Source organism: Urocitellus parryii, chromosome 3 (assembly GCF_045843805.1).
Source record: "Urocitellus parryii isolate mUroPar1 chromosome 3, mUroPar1.hap1, whole genome shotgun sequence".
Taxonomy (NCBI): domain Eukaryota; kingdom Metazoa; phylum Chordata; class Mammalia; order Rodentia; family Sciuridae; genus Urocitellus; species Urocitellus parryii.
This window is the reverse complement of record NC_135533.1, coordinates 213,827,956-213,849,263: the sequence shown is the minus strand read 5'-3', so window position 1 is coordinate 213,849,263 and position 21,308 is coordinate 213,827,956. Positions and strand designations below refer to the sequence as shown.

The 21,308-nt window shown below is 39.3% G+C and overlaps 2 protein-coding genes across 2 annotated transcripts; both read left to right on the top strand.

Moving 5' to 3' along the window:
* Nucleotides 1-3,696: 3,696 nt before the first annotated feature.
* LOC144253578 (olfactory receptor 7E24-like) lies at nucleotides 3,697-4,650 on the top strand (the record flags this gene model as incomplete). The annotated part of the gene is made up of 1 exon (XM_077795808.1): nucleotides 3,697-4,650. A coding segment is annotated over one exon (954 nt), but the record flags the coding sequence as incomplete, so codon positions are not given.
* A 10,526-nt stretch (nucleotides 4,651-15,176) lies between these two features.
* Nucleotides 15,177-16,139, top strand: LOC144253928 (olfactory receptor 7E24-like). The gene has a single exon (XM_077796578.1). It carries the CDS (start codon nucleotides 15,186-15,188, stop codon nucleotides 16,137-16,139), a length of 954 nt encoding a protein of 317 aa, XP_077652704.1. The 5' UTR covers nucleotides 15,177-15,185.
* Nucleotides 16,140-21,308: the final 5,169 nt, after the last annotated feature.

Sequence of the window (21,308 nt, the reverse complement as noted above, 5' to 3'; positions counted from 1 at the left end):
TGGTGTGTGTGTTCTAAAAATAAAGTTTGTTTCTTTTGACAAGTGGCTCCTGACTTGTGCCCAGCCAGACTGCGGCAGACGACTGTTTGCACAGGGGGAGAAGGAAGAAGGATGAAAGGCAGGGACCAAGCTACCCTGTATGCAGGTATGCAAATGTGGCACTGGACCCTGTGAAGTGTGCAAGTCCTAGGTGTTAATAACAGACCCTGGAGATGTGGACAGCATCCTGCTGAGGACAGGAAGGGGTCACTTTCTTTATTTTTCTCTCATTTTTTAAATTTGGTGTTTGTGTGTGTGTGTGTGTGTGTGTGTGTGTGTGTGTGTGTGATATTAGGCTGTATTTTGAGATACATGCATGGAGTATAACTTATTCTAATTAATATCTCATTCTTGTGGTTGAACATCATGTGGAGTTACCTTGGTCGTGTATTCATATATGAACATAGAAAAGTTATGTCTGATTCATTCCACTGTCTTTCCTATTCCCATCCATCTTCCCTTCCCTTCATTCCCCTTTGTCTAATCCAATGAACTTTTTTTTTTTTTTTTTTTTGGCAGTGCTAAGGATTGGACCCAAGGCCTTGTGCATGCAAGGCAAGCACTCTATCAACTGAGCTATAGCCCCAGCCTCTAAAAGAAGAACTTCTATTCTTCCCTCCATCCCCCCATTATGTGTTAGCATCTGCATATCAGAGAGAACATTTGACCTTTTTGAGGGGGGGGATTGACCTATTTCCCTTAGCATGACAGTCTTCAGTTCCACCCATTTACTGGCAAATACCATAATCTCATTTTCTTTATGGTTGAGATATATATATATATATATCACATTTTCTTTATCCATTCATCTATTTAAGAGCAACTTGGTTGGTTCCATAGCTTAGCTATTGTGAATAAATGCTATAAACATTGATATAGATGCCTCACTCTAATATGCTGATTTTAAGTCCTTTGGTTTTAAACTGAGGACTGGGATAACTGGGTTAAATGGTGGTTCCATTCCAAGTTTTCTGACAAATCTCCACACTCCTGTCTAGAGTGGTTACACTAATTTGCAGTTCCACCAGCAATGTAAGGGCTCATCCATTCTCTCTCCTTTGTTTTCCTCCACTAATCTTAGGTAGTCCTGAGAGATTTGGAGAACAAGAACGAATTTGCCTAATTAGGAGCCCTGTGCATGGAGCCTCCAAGGTCATATAATAGTAATTGGATTCTCTCCAGCCCTTCAGCTTTATCATGCCAGTCCAGAGGGTCCATTCCTGTGTCTCCTCCAGTATTTGCCTGCCTCAGGAAGATCCTGTCAGTCACTGACTTCATCTGTATCCCGAGGACAGAAAACAAGTCTCAGATAGTGATTTGGCGGAGGAGGGGCACTGGATTCTCAGCCCGGGGCCATGAGCCAGCAGAGGCCCATCATCATGGGGTAAGTGTTGAGGGAGATGAGGGACGAGGGGTCAGCGTTGGAGGGCTGTCTCCTAAGCATCAGGACAAGCATGCAGTCGGTGCAGCCAGAGGAGAGGACAGCGGTGAGAATCAACTAGGCTGTGAAGACTGGGAAACTTGGATTCTGGTTTGTGCTCAGGGTCTCAGAAATCTCATTAGATGTTTCTCCTTCCACCACAGTGTTTCTCCAGCCATAGATATATGTCAGATATATGTGCATGTGTGTGTGTGTGTGTGTGTGTGTGTGTGTGTATATATCAATCAGATCAGATGCACACATTATTAAATGTTTGTATTTAACATATGCAGTGGGTACTATTACCAGTAATAACAGGTAGTATTAATGAAACATTCACTAAGTGCCTGGTTTCAAAGCAGTGATTCTCAAAGCTGATATAAAGAGGAGCACCAAGCCCTTTACCTGCAGATATTTTGATAAAATTGATTTGGAGTGAAACTATAGAATCAATATAAAATAAAATATACACAGGTACATACATTGATAAACGAAACTTGAGATCCAGTCAACTTAGGAGATTTTTACACATCTTGCTTACAAAATAGAAATGCAAAGAGGGTAAAAGGGATTGGTGATATTAAGGATAAGATGTAAGGGGAGGCACTGATCAAATTATGGTATGTCTGTGCACAAGTGTGCAACAGAGAAGCTCACCATTCTGCATAATTAACATGCACAATGAAGACCTTACCTAGAACTCAGCTTTGAAATCATCTGGTCCAGAATTGGGGTTGTGGCTCCGTGGTAGAGCACTTGTCTAGCATGTGTGAGGCACTAGGTTTGATCCTCAGCACCACATAAAAATAAATGAATAAAATAAAGATACTTTGTCTATCTATAACTAAAATAAATTTTTAAAAAACCCTAAAAACCATCTGGTCCTATTGCCTTCATAATGATAGTTGACAGTCCCCTTTTGATATGGTAATTTATCTATTTATGCATATTTGACACATTGAGTTTCATCTGAATCTCATTCAAAAAAATCTTTCTTTCCAAAACCCTATTAAATGGATAATTATTATTTGTATTTTAAAGATGAGAAAACCGCATCATTGTTTGCACATAATTTCTGGTCTTTTGTTTTTGTGTCTTCCACAACGACATCATGATTTGAGCTGACAGAAATAACATACTCGAGTTGTTTTCCAGTAGCTAAAACAGGGGACCTGCAGACTACAAATCAGGCCTCAGTTAAAGGTCCGAATTGTGCATAGTAATTATGCAGAAAGGTAAGTGAAACCTATTAACTAGGCACAAAGAGGTTCCAACTTCCAACTTACATTTAATTGGGGGGCCCTTTCTTGGCTCTAACGTTTTCAAATGAAAATATCATGATCAGGAAAAATATAATGCAGCAGTGTTAATAGGTCATTGTAGAATAAGAATCAAGAGAAAATCCTCTGTCTTCCTTTGATGCATCATGATGAAATAATATACAAATAACTGGAAAATATTTAAAATTTTTTAAAAAAGAGTTTCTTAACATTGCATTATCTCTATTGATTGACAGTTTAATTGTATACTAATGACACATTTGTGATTATGATGTCTTATTACTATGTCACTTAACCAAACCTTCAACATGTGAAGATCATCACAGCCAGGGTTAGTATTTTTTTACATCAAATAATTTTTAAAAAGCCAAAAAATGTGGATAAGGCCTACATATTCACAAAAGAGGACACAGTGCATAAATGTCATGTATAACTCATTAACACAAATAAAATAATTTAAAAAAAGAATTATTAAAAAAAACTCCTGGGAGATGACTGTTAAATAACAATGTTTTTTGATAACAAACTATTCAAATAACATAGTTGTATCAGGATATATAAATATTTTAAGGAAGGGAAATTTTCCCATTATCATAGATAAAAAGCATATTTGATAATTTCTTACATGGCAATTATTCTTTTCCTACAATGGCAAAGTAATTCCTATTTTCTACTTTTCTTTGAACAGTAGTTTGTATTTTTCTGGGAACATGGACTTATCTGTAATTCTCTTGGTCTTCTAACATTGCTTTGATCAGTATCACTAAAGTAAGTTTATATATAGTGTGGTGAATAATAACAACCCAAAATGTTAAAACTCAGAAATATACCTGAAGATATATAGAAATCTATGTGAACGCTTCAGTTGAGAGTTCTGAAATTCAAAACATGCACAGAGTGCTGGGTGCCTGATATTTTGTTTCTTTAATCTAGTCATTATTTTAATGCCTTATTTTCCAATTCAAAAGGTGTCCAAAAAATGTGAAACCCCAAAACTTAACATCTATATCAGAATTCCTCCTCCTGAGCCTCTCAGAGGACCCAGACCTGCAGCCCCTCCTCTTTGGGCTGTTCCTGTCCATGTACCTGGTCACAGTGCTCGGGAACCTGCTCATCATCCTGGCTGTCAGCTCTGACTCCCACCTCCACACCCCCATGTACTTCTTCCTCTCCAACCTGTCCTTGGCTGACATCGGCTTCATCTCCACCACGGTCCCAAAGATGCTCATGAACATCCAAACTCACAGCAGAGCCATCTCCTATGTGGGCTGCCTGACACAGATGTGTACTTTTATGCTTTCCGGGTGCATGGATGACATGCTTCTGAGTGTGATGGCCTATGACCGGTTTGTGGCCATCTGTCACCCCCTGAACTACCCCATTATTATGAACCCCCGTCTCTGTACCATCTTGGTTTTGATGTCATTATTAATTAGCCTTTTGGACTCCCAGATACACACTTTAATTGCATTACAGTTTGCCTATTTCAAGGATGTGGAAGTTTCCAATTACTTCTGTCACCCTTCTCAAATTCTTAATCTTGCCTGTTTTGATTCCTTTAACAGGAGCATAGTCATTTATTTTATTGGTGCCATATTTGGCTTTCTTCCTGTCTTGGGAATCCTTCTCTCTTACTCTACGATATTTTCCTCCATTCTGAGGATCCCATCCTCGGGCGGGAAGTACAAAGCCTTCTCCACCTGTGGCTCTCACCTGGCAGTTGTTTGTCTATTTTATGGAGCAGGCCTTGCAGGGTACCTTGGTTCAGTTATGTCACATTCTCCCCAAAACAGTGTGGTGGCTTCAGTGATGTACACTGTGGTCACCCCCATGCTGAACCCCTTCATCTACAGCCTGAGGAACAGGGACATTAAAAGGGCCCTGAGGAGGCTGCGCAGCAGAACAGTGTAAACTCAGGACCTGTGGCATCCACGTGGGACAAAGGGGAAAAGAGAACAAAAGCATGCTGAAAGCTGGTGAGCCCAGGGTCCTTGGTCACATTATTTCTTAAGTTTGTGTGCTTTAATTCCTCAGCAAGCTTCTTAGTAGAATGGGTTTTGGCACTCATGGGAAAGGTATGAAAGGGGCTTTTTAAAAATGTGTTCAAAATTTCAGTTTGGGAATTGAAATATTTTGCGGAGTTCCATGATGGTGATAATTCTGCAACTGTGTTTGTAATTAATGCCACTGGGAATGTGCAGTAAAAATGGCAATTGTTTTATGTACTATTTTTTACCAAAATCACCTAGGGGGAAACATAATGAAGTTGACTCTTTAAAAATAAACAAAAATATTCAATTCAGATGCTTTCTCCTTAGTAGTAGAAGAGTCTAAAATCTTTGTGGTTGGTCATTTACTCTTCTTTTTGCTCGGCTACTATTAGGAAGTCCCTAGAGACTTGCATAACATGAATCCATTTGGCCAATGATGAGCTCTGTGCATGGAGACTCCAATGTCCTATTATAGTCATTAATCAGCCTGTGCTCCTCGGCCTTTGTGTGATGGCTCTGGGCCACTGGGCTCCAACCCTGTGTTCTCCTCCCATGGTTGTCTGATTGGGAAGCCCCTATCTCACACTGCATTCCTACCATCCTGAGGACAGGGCCCAAGCTTTCATTAGACATGGGGCACAGAGGGACATGCATCCTTCATCCGTGTGCATGACCCAGCAGAGATGCACCACTCAGGAAGGGCTGAGGGTGAGGATGCGTGGGAAAGGACCATTAAGGGTGTTGCTTCCTTGTCCTCAGGACAGACACAGCATTTGGGGAAGCCTGATGGTAGAATGGAAATACTCAGAGGAATGTAATCTATGAGGAATGCCAAGTTTTGGTGCCTGGCTGTGGTGGGAGTCTGGTAATGCCAGGCAAATTTCTGTTTTCCTTTGATGCTGATTCTCCTGTCTGTTGACATCTCACCCATGAGAGCAGAAGATGGGTCCCTCCAACCTGCCTCCTGGGCACTCCAGAAAGATAACGAAGGTGACGACACAGATGAAGTGGAATGACAGCCTCGAAACCCCATGCAGCCTTATTCAGGGCTTCTGATGCCACCCCCTGAGCTCCGTGTCCTGTGGAGTCTGTTTCCCTTTATCTCCAAAGTGTTCCCTCAGATAGAATCATAATCATCATACAGATATGTAATCATCATACAGAAAGAGAAAGAGCCAAGTTTTTGTTTTTGTTTTTGTTTTTATGTTGAACAAACTACATGGTTAGGTGGAGAATATGAAATCATGTTGGAATTTTCCTGCTGGATTAGAGAACCTGAGCATCGTATTAGACAAATCCTGGCAGGTGGAGCCTTGACAAACAAGCCGGTTGTTTTCTTCCATGTCATTCTAGGAAGAGACCCTTGTTCACTGTGTTCTTCCTTTTTGAGGTTCCTGTAGCTCTCAGGGGAGAATGGAGGTTGGCACTTGCTGCCTCTGCTGTGGAAAGGATGACTTCAGGTGGAGGGCAAAGGTCACAGAGAGTGTGGGTGCAGAATAATTCATCCTGAGAATTCAGGTCTCTTTTGTCCCTAGTTCAGAATACCTTAGCAATCTCTGCATCCTCTTCCTTGTCAACAGTGCTGAATCTCAAGAGGAGACAGAAGCCAGTCGTGGTGGTGGTCCACACCTGTAATCCAAGCAGCTAGGGAGGCTGAGTCAGGATGATTGCAAGTTCAAAGCCAGTCCCAGCTACTAGTGAGCCCTAACCAACTTAGTGAGACCCTGTCTGAAATAAATTTAAAAAGGAGGAGGAGGAGGAGGAGGAGGAGGAGGAGGAGGAGGAGGAGGAGGAGGAGGAGGAGGAGAAAAGGGAGGTTCTGGATTTGGATCAGTGACAAAGTGCCCTTGTTTTAATTTCCAGTACCAAAAAAAAAAAAAATTCAAAAGGAAATAGAAAACCATATGATGATGTTATTTATGCTCAGGAACATAGAAACAGTAAGATAGACTGCCCAGGATGTTCCTGGGGTAAAGAATTCAAGATCTCTACTTAAATCTTCGTGTTGATTGAGAAACAATTAAAAATTTACCTGCTCTGGATCCAGACAGTGACCATCTAGGTTTGAGTCCCCACGTCTCCACCTATTTCTGAGACATATGGAAGTTTGTTAATATGTCTGAGACCCAGCATTGTTATGTGTCTGGATTTTCACTTGATACAACTGCATTGAGTATATATTTAAAAGATACTGGATGTTCCCTATGTGATTAATAAGTGATAGCTCCATACAATAAGGAGAAATATGAGATATCATTATTATTGCCATGGAGATTTAGGCTGATCAGTATATTTTGATTTATATATCCTCTGACGTCAAGTTATGGTTTTCCCAGTTCCCTGTAGGACATTTAGTTTTTGTCCTTCTGTGAGTAAACAGTGAATATTTGGGGAGAAATTACAAAGTGTATCATTCTGGTTTCCCAGAGCCTACACCTTACTTGGCACATGACACCCATAGAGGATTAAAATCCTGTTAAATACTGTTAGACCCTTCCTTGGTCCATAGAAACAGAGCATGGGGGGTGGCTACTCATCCTCTGGCCGTTTATGCCTGTGCTTTCCTCCTTCCAGGGACATCTCAGAGGAGCAGAGATAAAACAATGCTTTTGTCTAGGTAATGGAAACAAGGGACTCATTATTTAAAAAACCTAGCAACACTGAGTTATTCAAAAGTCATAGAAGAAAATTCCACAAACATAAAAAGTAGAGGTGCCAAGAGAAAAGACAGGTGAACCCTATTGCTCAGGCTCAGAGTCACTGGAGGGTCTCAAGTCACTCCATGTCTCATGAACTTCACCAAGAGCCTGTGTTCATCAATAAACCGGCTATTCCCACAGTGATTTCTTCATTAAAAATACCACTTTGTTGTTAAGCCTCAAACTTGCATCAGTTTCTACATAAGTGCTTGATATGGTGTTAATTTCCATATTTCCAGTAGGGAACATGAGCACAGAGAAGTGGAGAGAAGAAGGATCAGGGCCACCTACTGATTGATCTCCTGAACTCAGTACCAGGGGCCTGTTCTCTCCAATGGAACCAAGGGACATATTATTTCTTACACAGAAAACAAAATTTCTTTGTGTTCTATCATGATTATTGTTTACATATCTTAATAACAGGAGAATGTGTTTTATATTAACTAATTTTTACATTTCACCACAAGTGTAGGTGATTAATGGAATCATTGATCGTGCATAAACAAACTCAGGTAACTGTCCCGTACATGTCATGGAAAAATGTCTCCTTTAAAAAAATTTTATAAGTATTTTTAATTGGCTTATTTATGTTGTATGGTGTGACATTGCAGAACACGTACACAATGTGGAATTATCAAGTCAGGAAAATTTGGTACCCATCACCTTCAAGATTCATCATTTGTTTGCATTGGGAATTTGAAAATCCATTCTCTGAGCTGTTTTGAAGTAGGCAACAAATTATTGAGAACTACAGTCCCCTCGGGTGCTACAGATACCAGATTTTATACACTTCCCTTTAAATTTTCCTTCCTTCCTTTCTTCTCCTTTTCCTGTCCTTCCTTCCTTCCTTCATTTCTTTCCTTTCATACTTGGGTTTAATCCCAGAGGAGCTCTGCCACTGAGTTACATCCCCATCCCTTTTTAGTTTTTACTGAGACAGTGTTTTATTAAGCTGTGGAGGCTGGCCTTGGTCTTGTGATCCTCCTGCCTCAGCCTCCTAAATAGCTGGGATTAAAGACTTGCACCACCATGACCAGCTCTTTTCGATAAGGGTGTTTTTATACCTAATAAGCAACCTATGTCTGTGCCCCCACTCCCTTACGCTTCCCAGCCTCGACAGTACTTATGCTATTCTCTACTTCTATGACATCCACATTTTGATCTTCACATCTTCCATATGTGAGAACACATGGGTATTCCTTTTGGGGATTTATTTCACTTATATGGTATCCACTAGTTAAATCTAAAAGATGAAGAATGGATAATATGTCAAAATTATTCATCTTTATAGCTGAATAATGTTCTATCGACTAGATAAACGAAATTTTCTTTATTCATCCATCCATTGATGGAAACCTTGACTGATTTCCTACCTTAACTATTAGGAGTTGAGTCACAAGTAGAGACCCACAAAGATTTTGAAGATGATGTTGCAAAATAAACTGAAAAATTCAGTGATGTTCCTCGATCATATAATGGCTTATATCTGTAAAAGAGTTTGAAGTAGATGTTCACTGACAGACTTAAAATGTTGATGCGAATCAGTTTTCTTCAGGAACTGTAAGTATTATGTACTATTTAAATGAGACTTGGCTACCTTTTAGGCAAACTTATAAGAACTATTGTAAATTTATTAGATGTCTATTAAAACGGAAGTACAAAATTATCAACTGGAAAATTATGTTCTTCCTGCAGATAATGCTGTGTCCCAGTTAAAATACTTGAAATAGATATACATACTTTATCGTGAGACTCAAATACAATCTTGTGACACACAAGGTCACACTGAGGAAGCGTGTGTAGGACACTGTTCAGTTGATACCATTTCTGTGCAGTGGGGCAGGATCTAGTACCTTTGGCACTCACTGCCATAGGAATTCATTTCTAGATGGTCTGTATCCACAGGGAAAGAAGGCTCCTTATAGGATGGATGTGTGAAGAATGCATAAAATGAAGTAACATACAATTTTGGTAATCCTCCTAACATTTAAATTAATCTTCATGCAATTCCATTTAAATCTCCTGTGATCTGAAGTTACCACTTCCCTATTTCTGTAATGGTGCATTTTATTTTCTCCCATAAACATACATTTAAACATGTAGGGAGGAACCCCCTCTTTCATTTATGATTGCCCACAACTTATCCTGTTCTTGGCATAAAGTTGACATCACCAATAAAACTTATTTTAATCATTGAATAGGCTTTCCTCAGTTCACAAAAACTGGGCAGAGTTAGTGGGGCTCCAACACACTTTTCTGTTTAGCACTTTAGCACTTTTCTGTCTGTATTTGCTTTTTGTTATTTTTTATTGTATCTTTTTACTTATGCATAATCTAAGGATCCATTTTGACCTAATCATAAAGGTGTGGAATATAATTTGTTTAGCTCCTGGTACTTCCCCTTTTCCTCCTCTCCCCCCTCACCCTGTTCCCTTCCCTCCACTCCACTGATATTTCTGCTGTTTGCTTTCAGGTGTTTTTTATTTGTTTGTTTTTGTTTGTTTTGTTTTTAGTGTCTTGTGGATATACTGTCACTCCTTTAAGGAAGTCTTCAAAATTAGAGAGAAATCATAATTGCTCTCTGTCATAGACTCTGGGCTCCTGGGAAACCCTTTAGTAATAATATCTACAACCTCTAATTATTCTAAGATCCTTGCAGAGATTTTCATAAGCAGAAAAAGGCACAAAGAGGAAGGAAGTTGGGGGGTGGGGGTAGACCTTGGACTGTGACACATTTTCCACTTTTCCATCTCTGTGTTAGCCGGCTTCCTATTACTAGAGCAAATGCCTGAATCAAATTATAAACAGAGAACATTTGCTTTGTCTCACGGTCTGGGAGGTTTTGATCCAAGTTCACGTGGACCCATTGTTTTGGGTTTGTAGTGAGGCGGGATATGATGGTGGAACACATAGAAGAGCCAAACTGCTCACCGTTTCCAGGGGGAAAGGAGAGCGAGAGGAGGGGTTGGGGTCCCTCTATCACCTAGGAGGACACATGAAGAATGACCTGAAGACCACCCACTAGCTTCCACCTCTTAAAGGCCCAAGTCCTTCCAATGACAAACCTGAAGATTGAGCTGTTGGCACCTGGGTCTTTTGGGGACATGCAACATCCAAATGATATCAGTCTCCAATATACATCTGTTTAGAAACAACTGGTGAATAATCCCGAAATTAATGAAGTAAGAAATCCAAGAGGAATGGGTTTTCCACAATGGGAAATATTGTCATAGGTGTTTATTCCTCAAATGTGAGGACTTTCCTAGTGAATTGCTTCAGTTTAAAATGTAGACAAAATCCTGAATGTTGATATAGTTGTTTCCTTGTTTAAAACCTCTTTTGAATTTCAATAAATCTCCCAACAATAAAAAGCTAAAAAATATAACTTGTTTGCAGAATTCTATCTCATGGGTATCTAAGGTGATCTAGAACTGTAGCTAGTCCTCCTTGTACTGTCTCTTCTCACGGTGCTTGGGAACCTGCTCATCATCCTGGCTGTCAGCTCTAACCCCACCTCCATACCCCCTTGTATTTCTTTCTCACCAAACTGTCTTTGACTGATATGGATTTCGTCTCCACCACGGTCCCAAAGATGATATGGACTTCGAAGTTCATAAGCAGCATCTCCTATGTCAGCTGCCTGACACAGATGTCTCTATCATTTTTGGAAGTATGGATGGCAAACTTCTGCTGTGATGTCCTGTGACTAGTTGTGGCCATCTGTCACCCATGCCTCATTACCCAGTCATCATTTCATCATTATCCTTCACCAATATCACCAAAATGTCTTCTTAATTCTGTTATCTTTTTTCCAAGTCTTTTGATCTCCCCTCTGTCAATCTGATTTAAACTTCAAAGATAAGGGAATCACTCATTTCTCCTGTGACTCTTTCAACTCTTGATCTTGTGGGTTCTGACATTTTTACTAATAATGCACTGATGTACTTTATTGGAGCCATATTTAGATTTCTTCCTTACTCAGGGATCCTTTCACCTTAGTGTAAAATTCTTTCTTTCATTCTTAGAAACCCATCATCAAGTGGGAAACATGAAGCCTTCACTATCTGTGGGTCTCACCTTCTAGTTGTTTATTTTGTGGATAATGCAATGAAATGCCCCGAGGTTTAGCTGTATCACATTTGCCCTAAATGATAAATTGGCTTCAGTGATGTACACTGGTAATCCCAGTACTGAATCCCTACATCTGCAGCCTGAGGAACAGGAAAATTAAAAACACTTAAGGAGGCTAATGGAAAAACAGTGTGATGTCAGAACTTGTAGCATCCATTTGAGATACAGATTGGAGAAGGCAGAACAGCAAAGTGAATGTAATTAATGACACCAAACTGTCCTTAAAAATGGCTAAAATGATAAATTTTTATTATGTGTGCTAACATAATAAAATATGGAAATGAAAAGTAGACGGATCTTTCTTAACAAAAAATGAAATAAATGAATAGTTTACATGAAATTTCCCCTGAGTAGAGGAGAACCCCAAATCCTATTGAGGACATTCATTTTCCATTTTTAATCTTTCATTAACATTAGCAAAACCTTAGGGATTTGTGTAGTGAAGACCAATGTGAGTAATTATGAGCTCCATGTACTGAGCCTCCAAGGTCTTGATCTAGTAAATACTCAGCCTGTGCCTGCAGTCTGGTTGGCACCACACCTGGGTTGTCTTCTGCCCTGGTTCTCTGCACAAGGAAGCTCCTATGGGTCACGTTATTCAGATCCATCTTAAGGAACAAGCTTGAGCCTTAATTACACAGTGGGAAGGGGAGGTTCATCAATTCTGCCATCCAAGGTCATGACCAAGTAGCTGCTCAGCACAACCAAGTAAGTCCTGAGGGGGACGGGATGGAGGAAGGACTAACAGAAGCTTTACTTGTTATCATTAGGAGAAATATGACAGTTGAGGCAGACAGATGGAGAATGACAATGTAAAATTTCAGGTACGTGGACTGTGAATTTTATGTCCTTGGTTGTGAAGGAATTCCAAAAATCTTATTCAAAATTTTACTTTCCGCCCACAGTACTCTACTCGCCATGGACATCACACCCACAACAGCAGGAAATGGGTCTGTGTAACCTATTTCATAACTACTCCAAGGTATTGATGGTGGGAGGGGGTGACGGTGCCCTGACATCGTGCACCAGTGTTTCTGGTTCCTAAGTGCCAGGCGCTGAGCTCTGTGTTCTATGTAGCGTGTTTCATTTCCTGTGCGCAGTCTTCTCCAAGTTACATATTCCCACGCTGTCATCCGTTTACGGAAAGGAAGGAGCCCAGCACTTTTGTGTAACAAACACAAGGAGAAGGTGGTTAGGTAGAGAAGCTGAAGCCTTGCTTCCCTTGATCTGCATGATAATGACGCAGGGAGGTCCTGACAGGGGGATCCTGCCCAGTGGGGCTGTTGACAACACACCCAGCCATCTCACCTGCCTTCTTCACACCAGGAGAGATTTCCTCAGTATGGTAATCTTGCCTTTTGTGAGAGTCCAGGTAGATCCCAGTGTAGATCCCTGATTGGTACAAAATAAGCAGTGATTAAAAAATTAAAAAATAAAAGAGCAGGAACAAAATAATTCCACCCAAATCTTTCTTTTTTCCTAGTCCAGATTACCTTTGAAAGCTGTTCCTATCTCCCTCTGATGTTGTAATGAGCCTCATACAGAGAAATAAAGTCAGGTCTTGGTGTCATTTCTTTTAGAAATCTGGAGGGATTTAAAACATGAGCCTCATATGTCCCTGTGGTTATGACTGTGGGAACTCTTCTTAAACTTTCTGGTGGTTTGAAAAAAATAAAACACTTTCTTGTTCTAGTTCCAGCATCTGGCAACTTAATTTCCAGTGTTGCTGGCTTCACTTATTGTTTCCCTGACACAGAGCAGGTGGCTCTTGTCTCGGAGTCTAAGCACTGTCCTGGGAGTTGATTTCTGGGTGACAAGTGCACTGAGTAAGGACTGCAGGGGTGAGTCGTGTTGCAAATGTGAAGAAGGCAAACGTTGCTGGACAAAAGGAAATTTCCCTCTTTTGTGGCAAAGAGCTCCTCCCACTTTGTGGACTCTCTTTTCATGTTCTGCCTTGTTCCCTTTGCTGTGCAGAAGCTTTCTGACTTTAGACCATCCCACTTTTTGGTTCTTGGTTTTATTTCTTGAACTTCAGGGGACTTGTTATGAAAGCCGTTGCTACACCACTGGGTCGGAGTGTTTCTTTTTAGCAGTTGCAAAGTTTCTAGTGGAATTCCCAGGTTTTTGATTCATTTTGAATTGAGTGTTTTTGTGGAGCAAGAGACAGGGAGTTTCATTCTTCTGCATATGGATATTAGTTTCCCAGCACCAATTGGTAAAGAAGACTATCTACAAATCTAACCAAGGAAGTGAAAGGCCTCTATAACTAAGTTATCAAAGACTGAAGAAAGAAACCCAAGAAGACATTAGAAGATGGAAAGACATCCTATGTCCTTGGTTAGGTAGAATAAATATCGTCAAAATGGGAATATTACCAAAAGCATTATTCAGAATAAGTACAATCACCATTAAAATATGAATGGGATTTCCATAGAGGGGAAAAAAATCCTAAAATTCATGTGAAAAAAAAATACAAAAAACCAAAGCAATCCTGAGAAATATAAGAAATACTGGAGGCAGCATAATACCCCATCTCAGATGATACTCCAGAACTAGAGTAAAAACAACAGCGTGGCATTGACGTAAAGCAGACTTTAAGGCAAATGGAATAGAATAGAAGACACAGAGCCAAATCCACATAGATCAGTCATCTGATCTTTGACAACGGTGCCAAAAAGTCATTAGTTTTAATCATTGACTGTTACTTTAATTCAAGACACATTTATGGTGAGGGATACCACAAGACTATATGGATTTAATTAAACCATATTTATCAAAATTTGAATTTCATCATGCCTAGAATCGGAGTTATTTGATTTTTGTTACATGGTTTCTAAACTCAAAAAAATTGAATGAGGTCTTCTAACTACAAAAGAGGGATATCAGAAAATTCAGTAACTGGAAAATAACCAGCATATAACAATCTTCTGCATATAAACTATTAAATTCTGTGAGCAGATAATTTGCTTGTTCTTACATGGTGTTTAAAATACTTCAAGTAAAAGGACTTTGGCCCATTGCCTTAGAATAAAATTATCGTTTGACTGCTGCTTTTTTTGGGGGGGGTGGTACTAGGGATTGAACTCAGGGCCACTCAACCACTGAGTTACCTCTCTAGCACTATTTTGTATTTTATTTAGAGACGGGGTCTCACTGAGTTGCTCAGGGGCTTGTTGCTGAGACTGGCTTTGAACTGCAGACCCTCCTGCCTCAACCTCCCGAGTCACTGGAATTATAGATGTGAGACACCACACCTGGCTGTTTGACTGCTTCTTAACCTTTGTAAGTAGAATGATTTCATTTATAAAGGTAAAAGGCTATTAGTACTTTCTTTTCTCAATGGTGTTAGGTTTATTTAACAATAATAATGGACTAGCTCTCTATAATTTTGTTGGTCTTCTAACATTGTCCCTTTCAATATCTCTAAAATATAGAATGATGTGAATGAAACAGAAACCAACCCTGAAGGGTTTATGATTAAGCTGATCACAGCTGAGAAGTATTAGAGAAGCACATTAATGTTAAAGTGTGAACAATACTTCATTATACTTAAATTCAACATATATGGAAACAACTCTATGTCTGCAGTTATCTTTTTTTTTTAACCTGCATCTCTGTTTCAAAAATGGTCACCAATATAGAATCACAAAATCTAACATCTGTATCAGAATTCCATCTCATGGAACTCTCAGAGGATCCAGAACTACAGCCTATGCTTGTGGGACTGTTCCTGTGCATGTACCTGGTCACGGTGATTGGGAACCTGCTCATCATCCTGGCCATCAGCTCTGACTCCCACCTCCACACCCCCATGTACTTCTTCCTCTCCAACCTGTCCTTGGCTGACATTGGTTTCATCTCCACCACGGTCCCTAAGATGATTGTGAACATCCAAACTCACAGCAGAGTCATCTCCTATGTGGGCTGCCTGACACAGATGTCCCTTTTTATCCTTTCTGGGTGTATGGACGACATGCTTCTGACTGTGATGGCCTATGACCGGTTCGTGGCCATCTGCCACCCCCTGCATTACTCAGTCATCATGAACCCTTGCCTCTGTGGATTCTTGGTTCTGATGTCGTTTTTGATCAGCTTTTTTGATTCCCAGCTGCATAACTTGATTGTCTTAAACTTTCCCTACTTCAAGGATGTGGAAATTGCTAATTTCTTCTGTGACCCTTCTCAACTACTGAATCTTGGCTGTTCTGATACTTTAACAAATAACATAGTCATGTATTTTGTTGTTGCCATTTCTGGATTTCTTCCTGTCTCAGGGATCCTTTTCTCTTACTATAGAATTGTTTCCTCCATTCTGAGGATCCCTTCCTCAGGGGGGAGGTACAAAGCCTTCTCCACCTGTGGCTCTCACCTGGCAGTTGTTGGCTTGTTTTATGGGACAGGACTTTCAGCGTATCTCGGTTCAGCTGTCTCACTTTCTCCCAGAACATGTGCGGTGTTCTCAGTAATGTACACAGCTGTCAGCCCTATGATGAATCCCTTCATTTACAGCCTGAGGAACAGGGACATTAAAACCGCCCTGAGAAGGATACACAGCAATGAGGACAATCACAGAACCTGAGGCCTTTGTTTTTAATGGAGGCTAGAATTGGCAGCGAATCTAAACATGTAGACCCGTGAGTGGTGTGTCTTGCTCACAATATTTTTGTAGATTAAGGAGTTTAATTCCTCATTGTGTTTCATGAACAAATGGCCATACCATTTTTGTTTGAAAGAGGGAGGAAGCTGGCCACGGTGACGCAACTTCAGAGGCTGAGGCAGGAGAATCACAAGTTCTAGGCTATTCTCAGCAACTTGGTGAGGCCCTAAGCAAATCAGTGAGACCCTGTCTCTAAATAAAAAATATAAAAGTGTTGGGGTTATGGCTTAGTGGTTAAGTACCCCTGTGTTCAATTAAGGGGAAAAAATGAATGAGGAATAAAATTTTTTAAATGGTTACAAAATTTCAGTTTGTGAAGAGAAAAAATTTCTGGAAATGGGTGTTGGTGATAACTGTGTAAAAAAGTGAATGTAATTAATACCACTGAATGGCATAAAAATGGTGAAAAGTGTAATGTTGTCGTTTTTTATCACAATAATCGATGGAAAAATACAAATGGATCTCTAAAGACGAGCAAGGAAAGATGGGAAACAAATTAAGTAAATAGCACCAGGGGCTTCTTCTTCCACAGAGGAAGCGCCTAGAACTTTGGTGGACATTCAGTCCCTCTTCCTTTTTCTTCTACTAATGAAGGAGTCCTCAGAGATTGCGAGTGCATGGGCCAATTTGGTTAATTGTGACTCTGAGTACTGAACCTACACAGTCATTTTATAATAAACAACCTGCCTTCAGAGTGGGGACTTCAGCCCCGGGTGTCCCACACCTGTGTCTGCTGTCTCCCTTGCTACCTGTCCCAGGAAGTTGGACTCTTTCCCTCCAGGCATTCTGAGCCCAGGGAGGAGCGGAAACCTTTGTGGGATTGGCACTGGACCCTCACTGCTTGGTCATGACCCAGAAGAGAAGCAGCTTAAACCAGTAAGAGCTGAGGGAGATGATGGGTGGAGAGGTGAGGCAGGCGGTAAGCTGTGCTGTGGGACACTCTTGTTCTGTGTCAACTTGGGGTTCTGATGACTTGTGCAAGGTTTTGTTTCCTTCCTGCACTGGTCAATACCTGTCACCCGTGAAAGCACCACTGTCCCCAAAGCTCTCCAAAAGGATAACCAAGGGATGAGGAGGAGCAGGAGGAAAGCAACATTAACACTGTGAACCGTATTTGAGGGATTCCTGGGTTCAGTCATTGCATTTAATCTGCATGGTTTTCTGCCAATCAGTTGCCCACTTTGTTTTCCAAAAGGGGAGGGAGAACTGAGTTTTCATGTCACTGCTATCAGTTATTAGGTAAAAAAGACTGAAGAGATTTTGAATGGGTCTGTCTGAATACAGACACAGGGCTTCCTGCCAGGAGAATCCTGCTGGGTTTCCCCCTGAGGACCCAACAGTGCATTGCACTTCCCTGTATTCCAGGAAGAGACCCCTCGCTTACTGGGTTCTTCCTGGGGTCTCTGTTAGCCCACAGGGAAGAGTAGTGGTTGGCTCCTGCTGCATCAAGAGGGATAGTCCATCACAGGCAAGGATCACAGAAAAGGTAGACACATCACAGTTCAGCACAGATTACCTCATGCCCCATCCAGGATATTGACACCTGTCGGCACCCCCCTGCATTCTTAGAATCTACAAAGCCATTTTCCAAAGGAGGCTGGCATTCCGGTCTTGGTTTTATTTCTACAAAAGAAATAAAGTTTTTAAGTTCCTCATGTGTCCCTGTCATTGAGACCTCTGGTTATCTGCTTAAAACCTTCTGATATTTGGAAAACAATGAAAAGTTTAGGTTTCAGACACAGACACTGACAATTTAATCCCCCACACTGGTTATGTCCGTATAACACAGGCAGGTTATTGGTACCTCAGAGACTCAACGTTCTCATCTACATTTATTTCTAGTTGATACAAAAGCACTGAGTACAGATTAAATACATATGGATGCTCCTAGGTGACTAACACGTGATGAGCTTATGAAATAAGTGTGAAAAGCAATTTAGGTATTATTATAAGGGTGATGATGATCTTTGTACAATTCGGCTAAAATATCATGTTACTTGAAGTTACTCTTTTTCCTGTTTCTACAGTGGGGCAAATGATTCTGTCCTGTGTATTTGGAGAGAAATGTGCTGTGTATTTGGAGAGAAATGTAATATTGGTTCATTTACAATTCCTCATATTCTGTACCTTATTTGATACAAAGGAGGCATCAAATATAAAAGAAATCTGCTTAAAACAGAGAAGAGCTACTTCTTGGTTTGCAAACCCTGGTGTGGCCAATACACTTAGTGTTTTTCTTTCTACACTTTTATCTTTTAGGAAAGTCATGAAGAACAGGACACAAAAAATATTACCTCCTAATTGTGTCTATACAATAGACTCATGAATTTTAAATTTTAATTTCACAGGATTTACACTGTTCTATTATTCAAAGATAATAGCACAGGTATTTAAGATAAAAGAGAGATAAAGTGGGAAATATTCCTCCTGCTTGAGCTCATTTGCATTTTGATTGCATCATTTTAGGGTTTACTGGCTTTTGAAAATTGTTTGCATCAATAAACTCACTATTTCTATAAAGAATGAGTTCTTCAAAAGGTGATTTAAGGAACAAACGTTTATTAGAATCCAAACTTGCCTTACATACCTTCTACGTGAAATTATGGGTGTTAATGATGCTGCTTTCCTTAATCAGTGAGTATCCAGAGAGGTGGGAGGGGGTGTCCACTCATTATGCATGTGGGTTAATGAGCTAGGACTGTACTGTTGATTTCCTGAGTCCCATCTCAGGGGACTGCGTCCTCTACAGAAGCCAAATGGAAATTTTATTCCCTATACAAGATGACATTTCTTCAATAATCCTATAAGAACATTTACCACATATGGATCAGTGGTATTTTTGGCAGTATAAATGAACAGAGGTAGATTTTTGAATATAAATTATATTTATTATCATACCAAATATAGGTGACTGATAGTAAAAGGGAACATGTATCAATTATTGAAATTCAAATAACTATCTCACACAGTATATATTATCTAGAAATTTTCATTTGTGTAATGCAGAGAGACACAGGATTTTGAAAATATTTGGCTAATAATAAACTCAGTAAAGAAATGATATTCCTTGCTGGGGGTATGTTCTCCATCCTCTGAATCATTTGACATAGCTGCAGGCACTTCACAGAGACTTAAATCCAAGACTTTACAAATTAGTCATTTGAGGACCAGTAAGTATGTTGTGCACTAGATTAGCTTTACATGCTTTTTTGATAAACCTTAAAGAACCCTGATCATGAATACACAGATGAATCTGGACATCTCTTTATCAACACATAAAATTCACCCACAGAATCATGACAGCATTTTTTTTAGGGGAAATAGATGTGCAGAATGAAATTATTCAGAGATGCCAAGAACTCAGATTTCATAGGTCAGACATGAAATTCCGCAGGCTGGGGCTGTGGCTCAGCTGTAGAGCGCTTGCCTAGCATGCATGAGGCACTGGGTTCCATCCCCAGTACCACATTAAAAAAAATTAGCTAAACAAAATAAAGGTATTGTGTCCACCTACAACTAAAAATTTAAAAAAAATGAAATTCTTCTAAATTATTAGGTTCTAAAGCACATTTTGTTTCAAGTTTGTTTTTAACATGAGCAGTAGGTATTATTGCCAGTAATAGCAGATAACGTTAAGGGGGTAGTCAGTGCTGATGGTTCTCAATCCTGGTGTAGGAAAGACCATGGGGATTTCATATGAAGATACTTTAGCTACGTTGGTTTTTGTCCAATGTGTGGTGTCTTGATATTTTAAAATGTTCACATTTATTTGAGTAAATATATATGATAGATAAGTCAGATATACTGATAACATTATGATATACATATTGATAAATGAGACTAAAAACCACTAGTTGAATTAAAAAAACTTACAATAACACTATAAGCTACTTATAATATCACTTGTAATTACTGTCTCAATTTCAGACATGGATAAATGGTACAGATGTTTACTAAGGTAAACACCTAAATGTTTTCTTTTGCCTTTTTTTGGGGGGGGAATCATTTCACAAAATAATAACTATAAAATGGCCTTTAAGTAGCTGAGGTCAGATAATAGCATCCAAGTTCCAGGAAGTATTTATGTGAAGTTGTATTAAGTAGCATAAGAAGGGTGGGGATTTTCTAGTTCTAAAATCCTTAACAACATACAGAAAGGTTTATGATTAAAAAAATGAAAATCATTTCAAAGCCATTAGAAAACAAGAAATGAAAAAAGGTGGGAGGCAAGGAAACTTCTTCTTCAGAGATATTTTACTTAGATTATGTGAGACAGTTACATAATAAAATATAAAATTTCAAAAGTTTTTTTTTTAAACACTTAATGAACTAGATTTATTTTCAGAGTCATGTTTGTTGATATATAATTTACCTATGGTAAAAGTTACCCCACTTAGTTTTATAGTTATATAAATTTTGATAACACAAATATAAAAAATGACAACATATATATATGGATATATAGTACTACCATCAAGATACAGAATATGTTACCTTGTTCTCCTTTAGTTCTTTTTTTATTTTTATTTTTTTTTTTCATTTTTTTTTATTGGTTGTTCAAAACCTTACAAAGCTCTTGACATATCATATTTCAAACATTAGTTTCAAGTGAGTTATGAGGAGTTCAAAAGTTTTTTAACATTTCATTATTATCTCATCATTGACACATTGTCAGGTACAGTCCAAAAAATAACACATTTATGGTTAGTGATAACTGTGGTTATGTGCCTCAAATGTAAATATGTTAATCACAATTTGAAGTTCACAAATGGAGCAGTTCTATACTACATGATTTTTAAAATACAAACAAAAATTGAGAACTTTTTCCACAAAGGAGGCGAATCAGAAAAAAAACAGGAAGTTGAAAAACTTCTGGAAGATAAGTGTCACATAATGTTCTCTGACATGAACTATTATGTCAAATAATGCAGTCCTAATCTTACACAATGTTTGAGAATTCTAAGTCAAAATAACATGTACCACCATTTGTATGGTAACAGATGATTGGGTACTTTTTCCTAACCTCTTTTCTGTTTCAAAAGGTGTCCAAACAAAACAGAACAAGAAAATATAACACGTGTCTCTGAATTC

Excerpts from the sequence above, each read along its gene's own strand:
- LOC144253928 (XM_077796578.1), top strand. The coding sequence starts at position 15,186 with ATGGTCACCAATATAGAATCACAAAATCTAACATCTGTATCAGAATTC.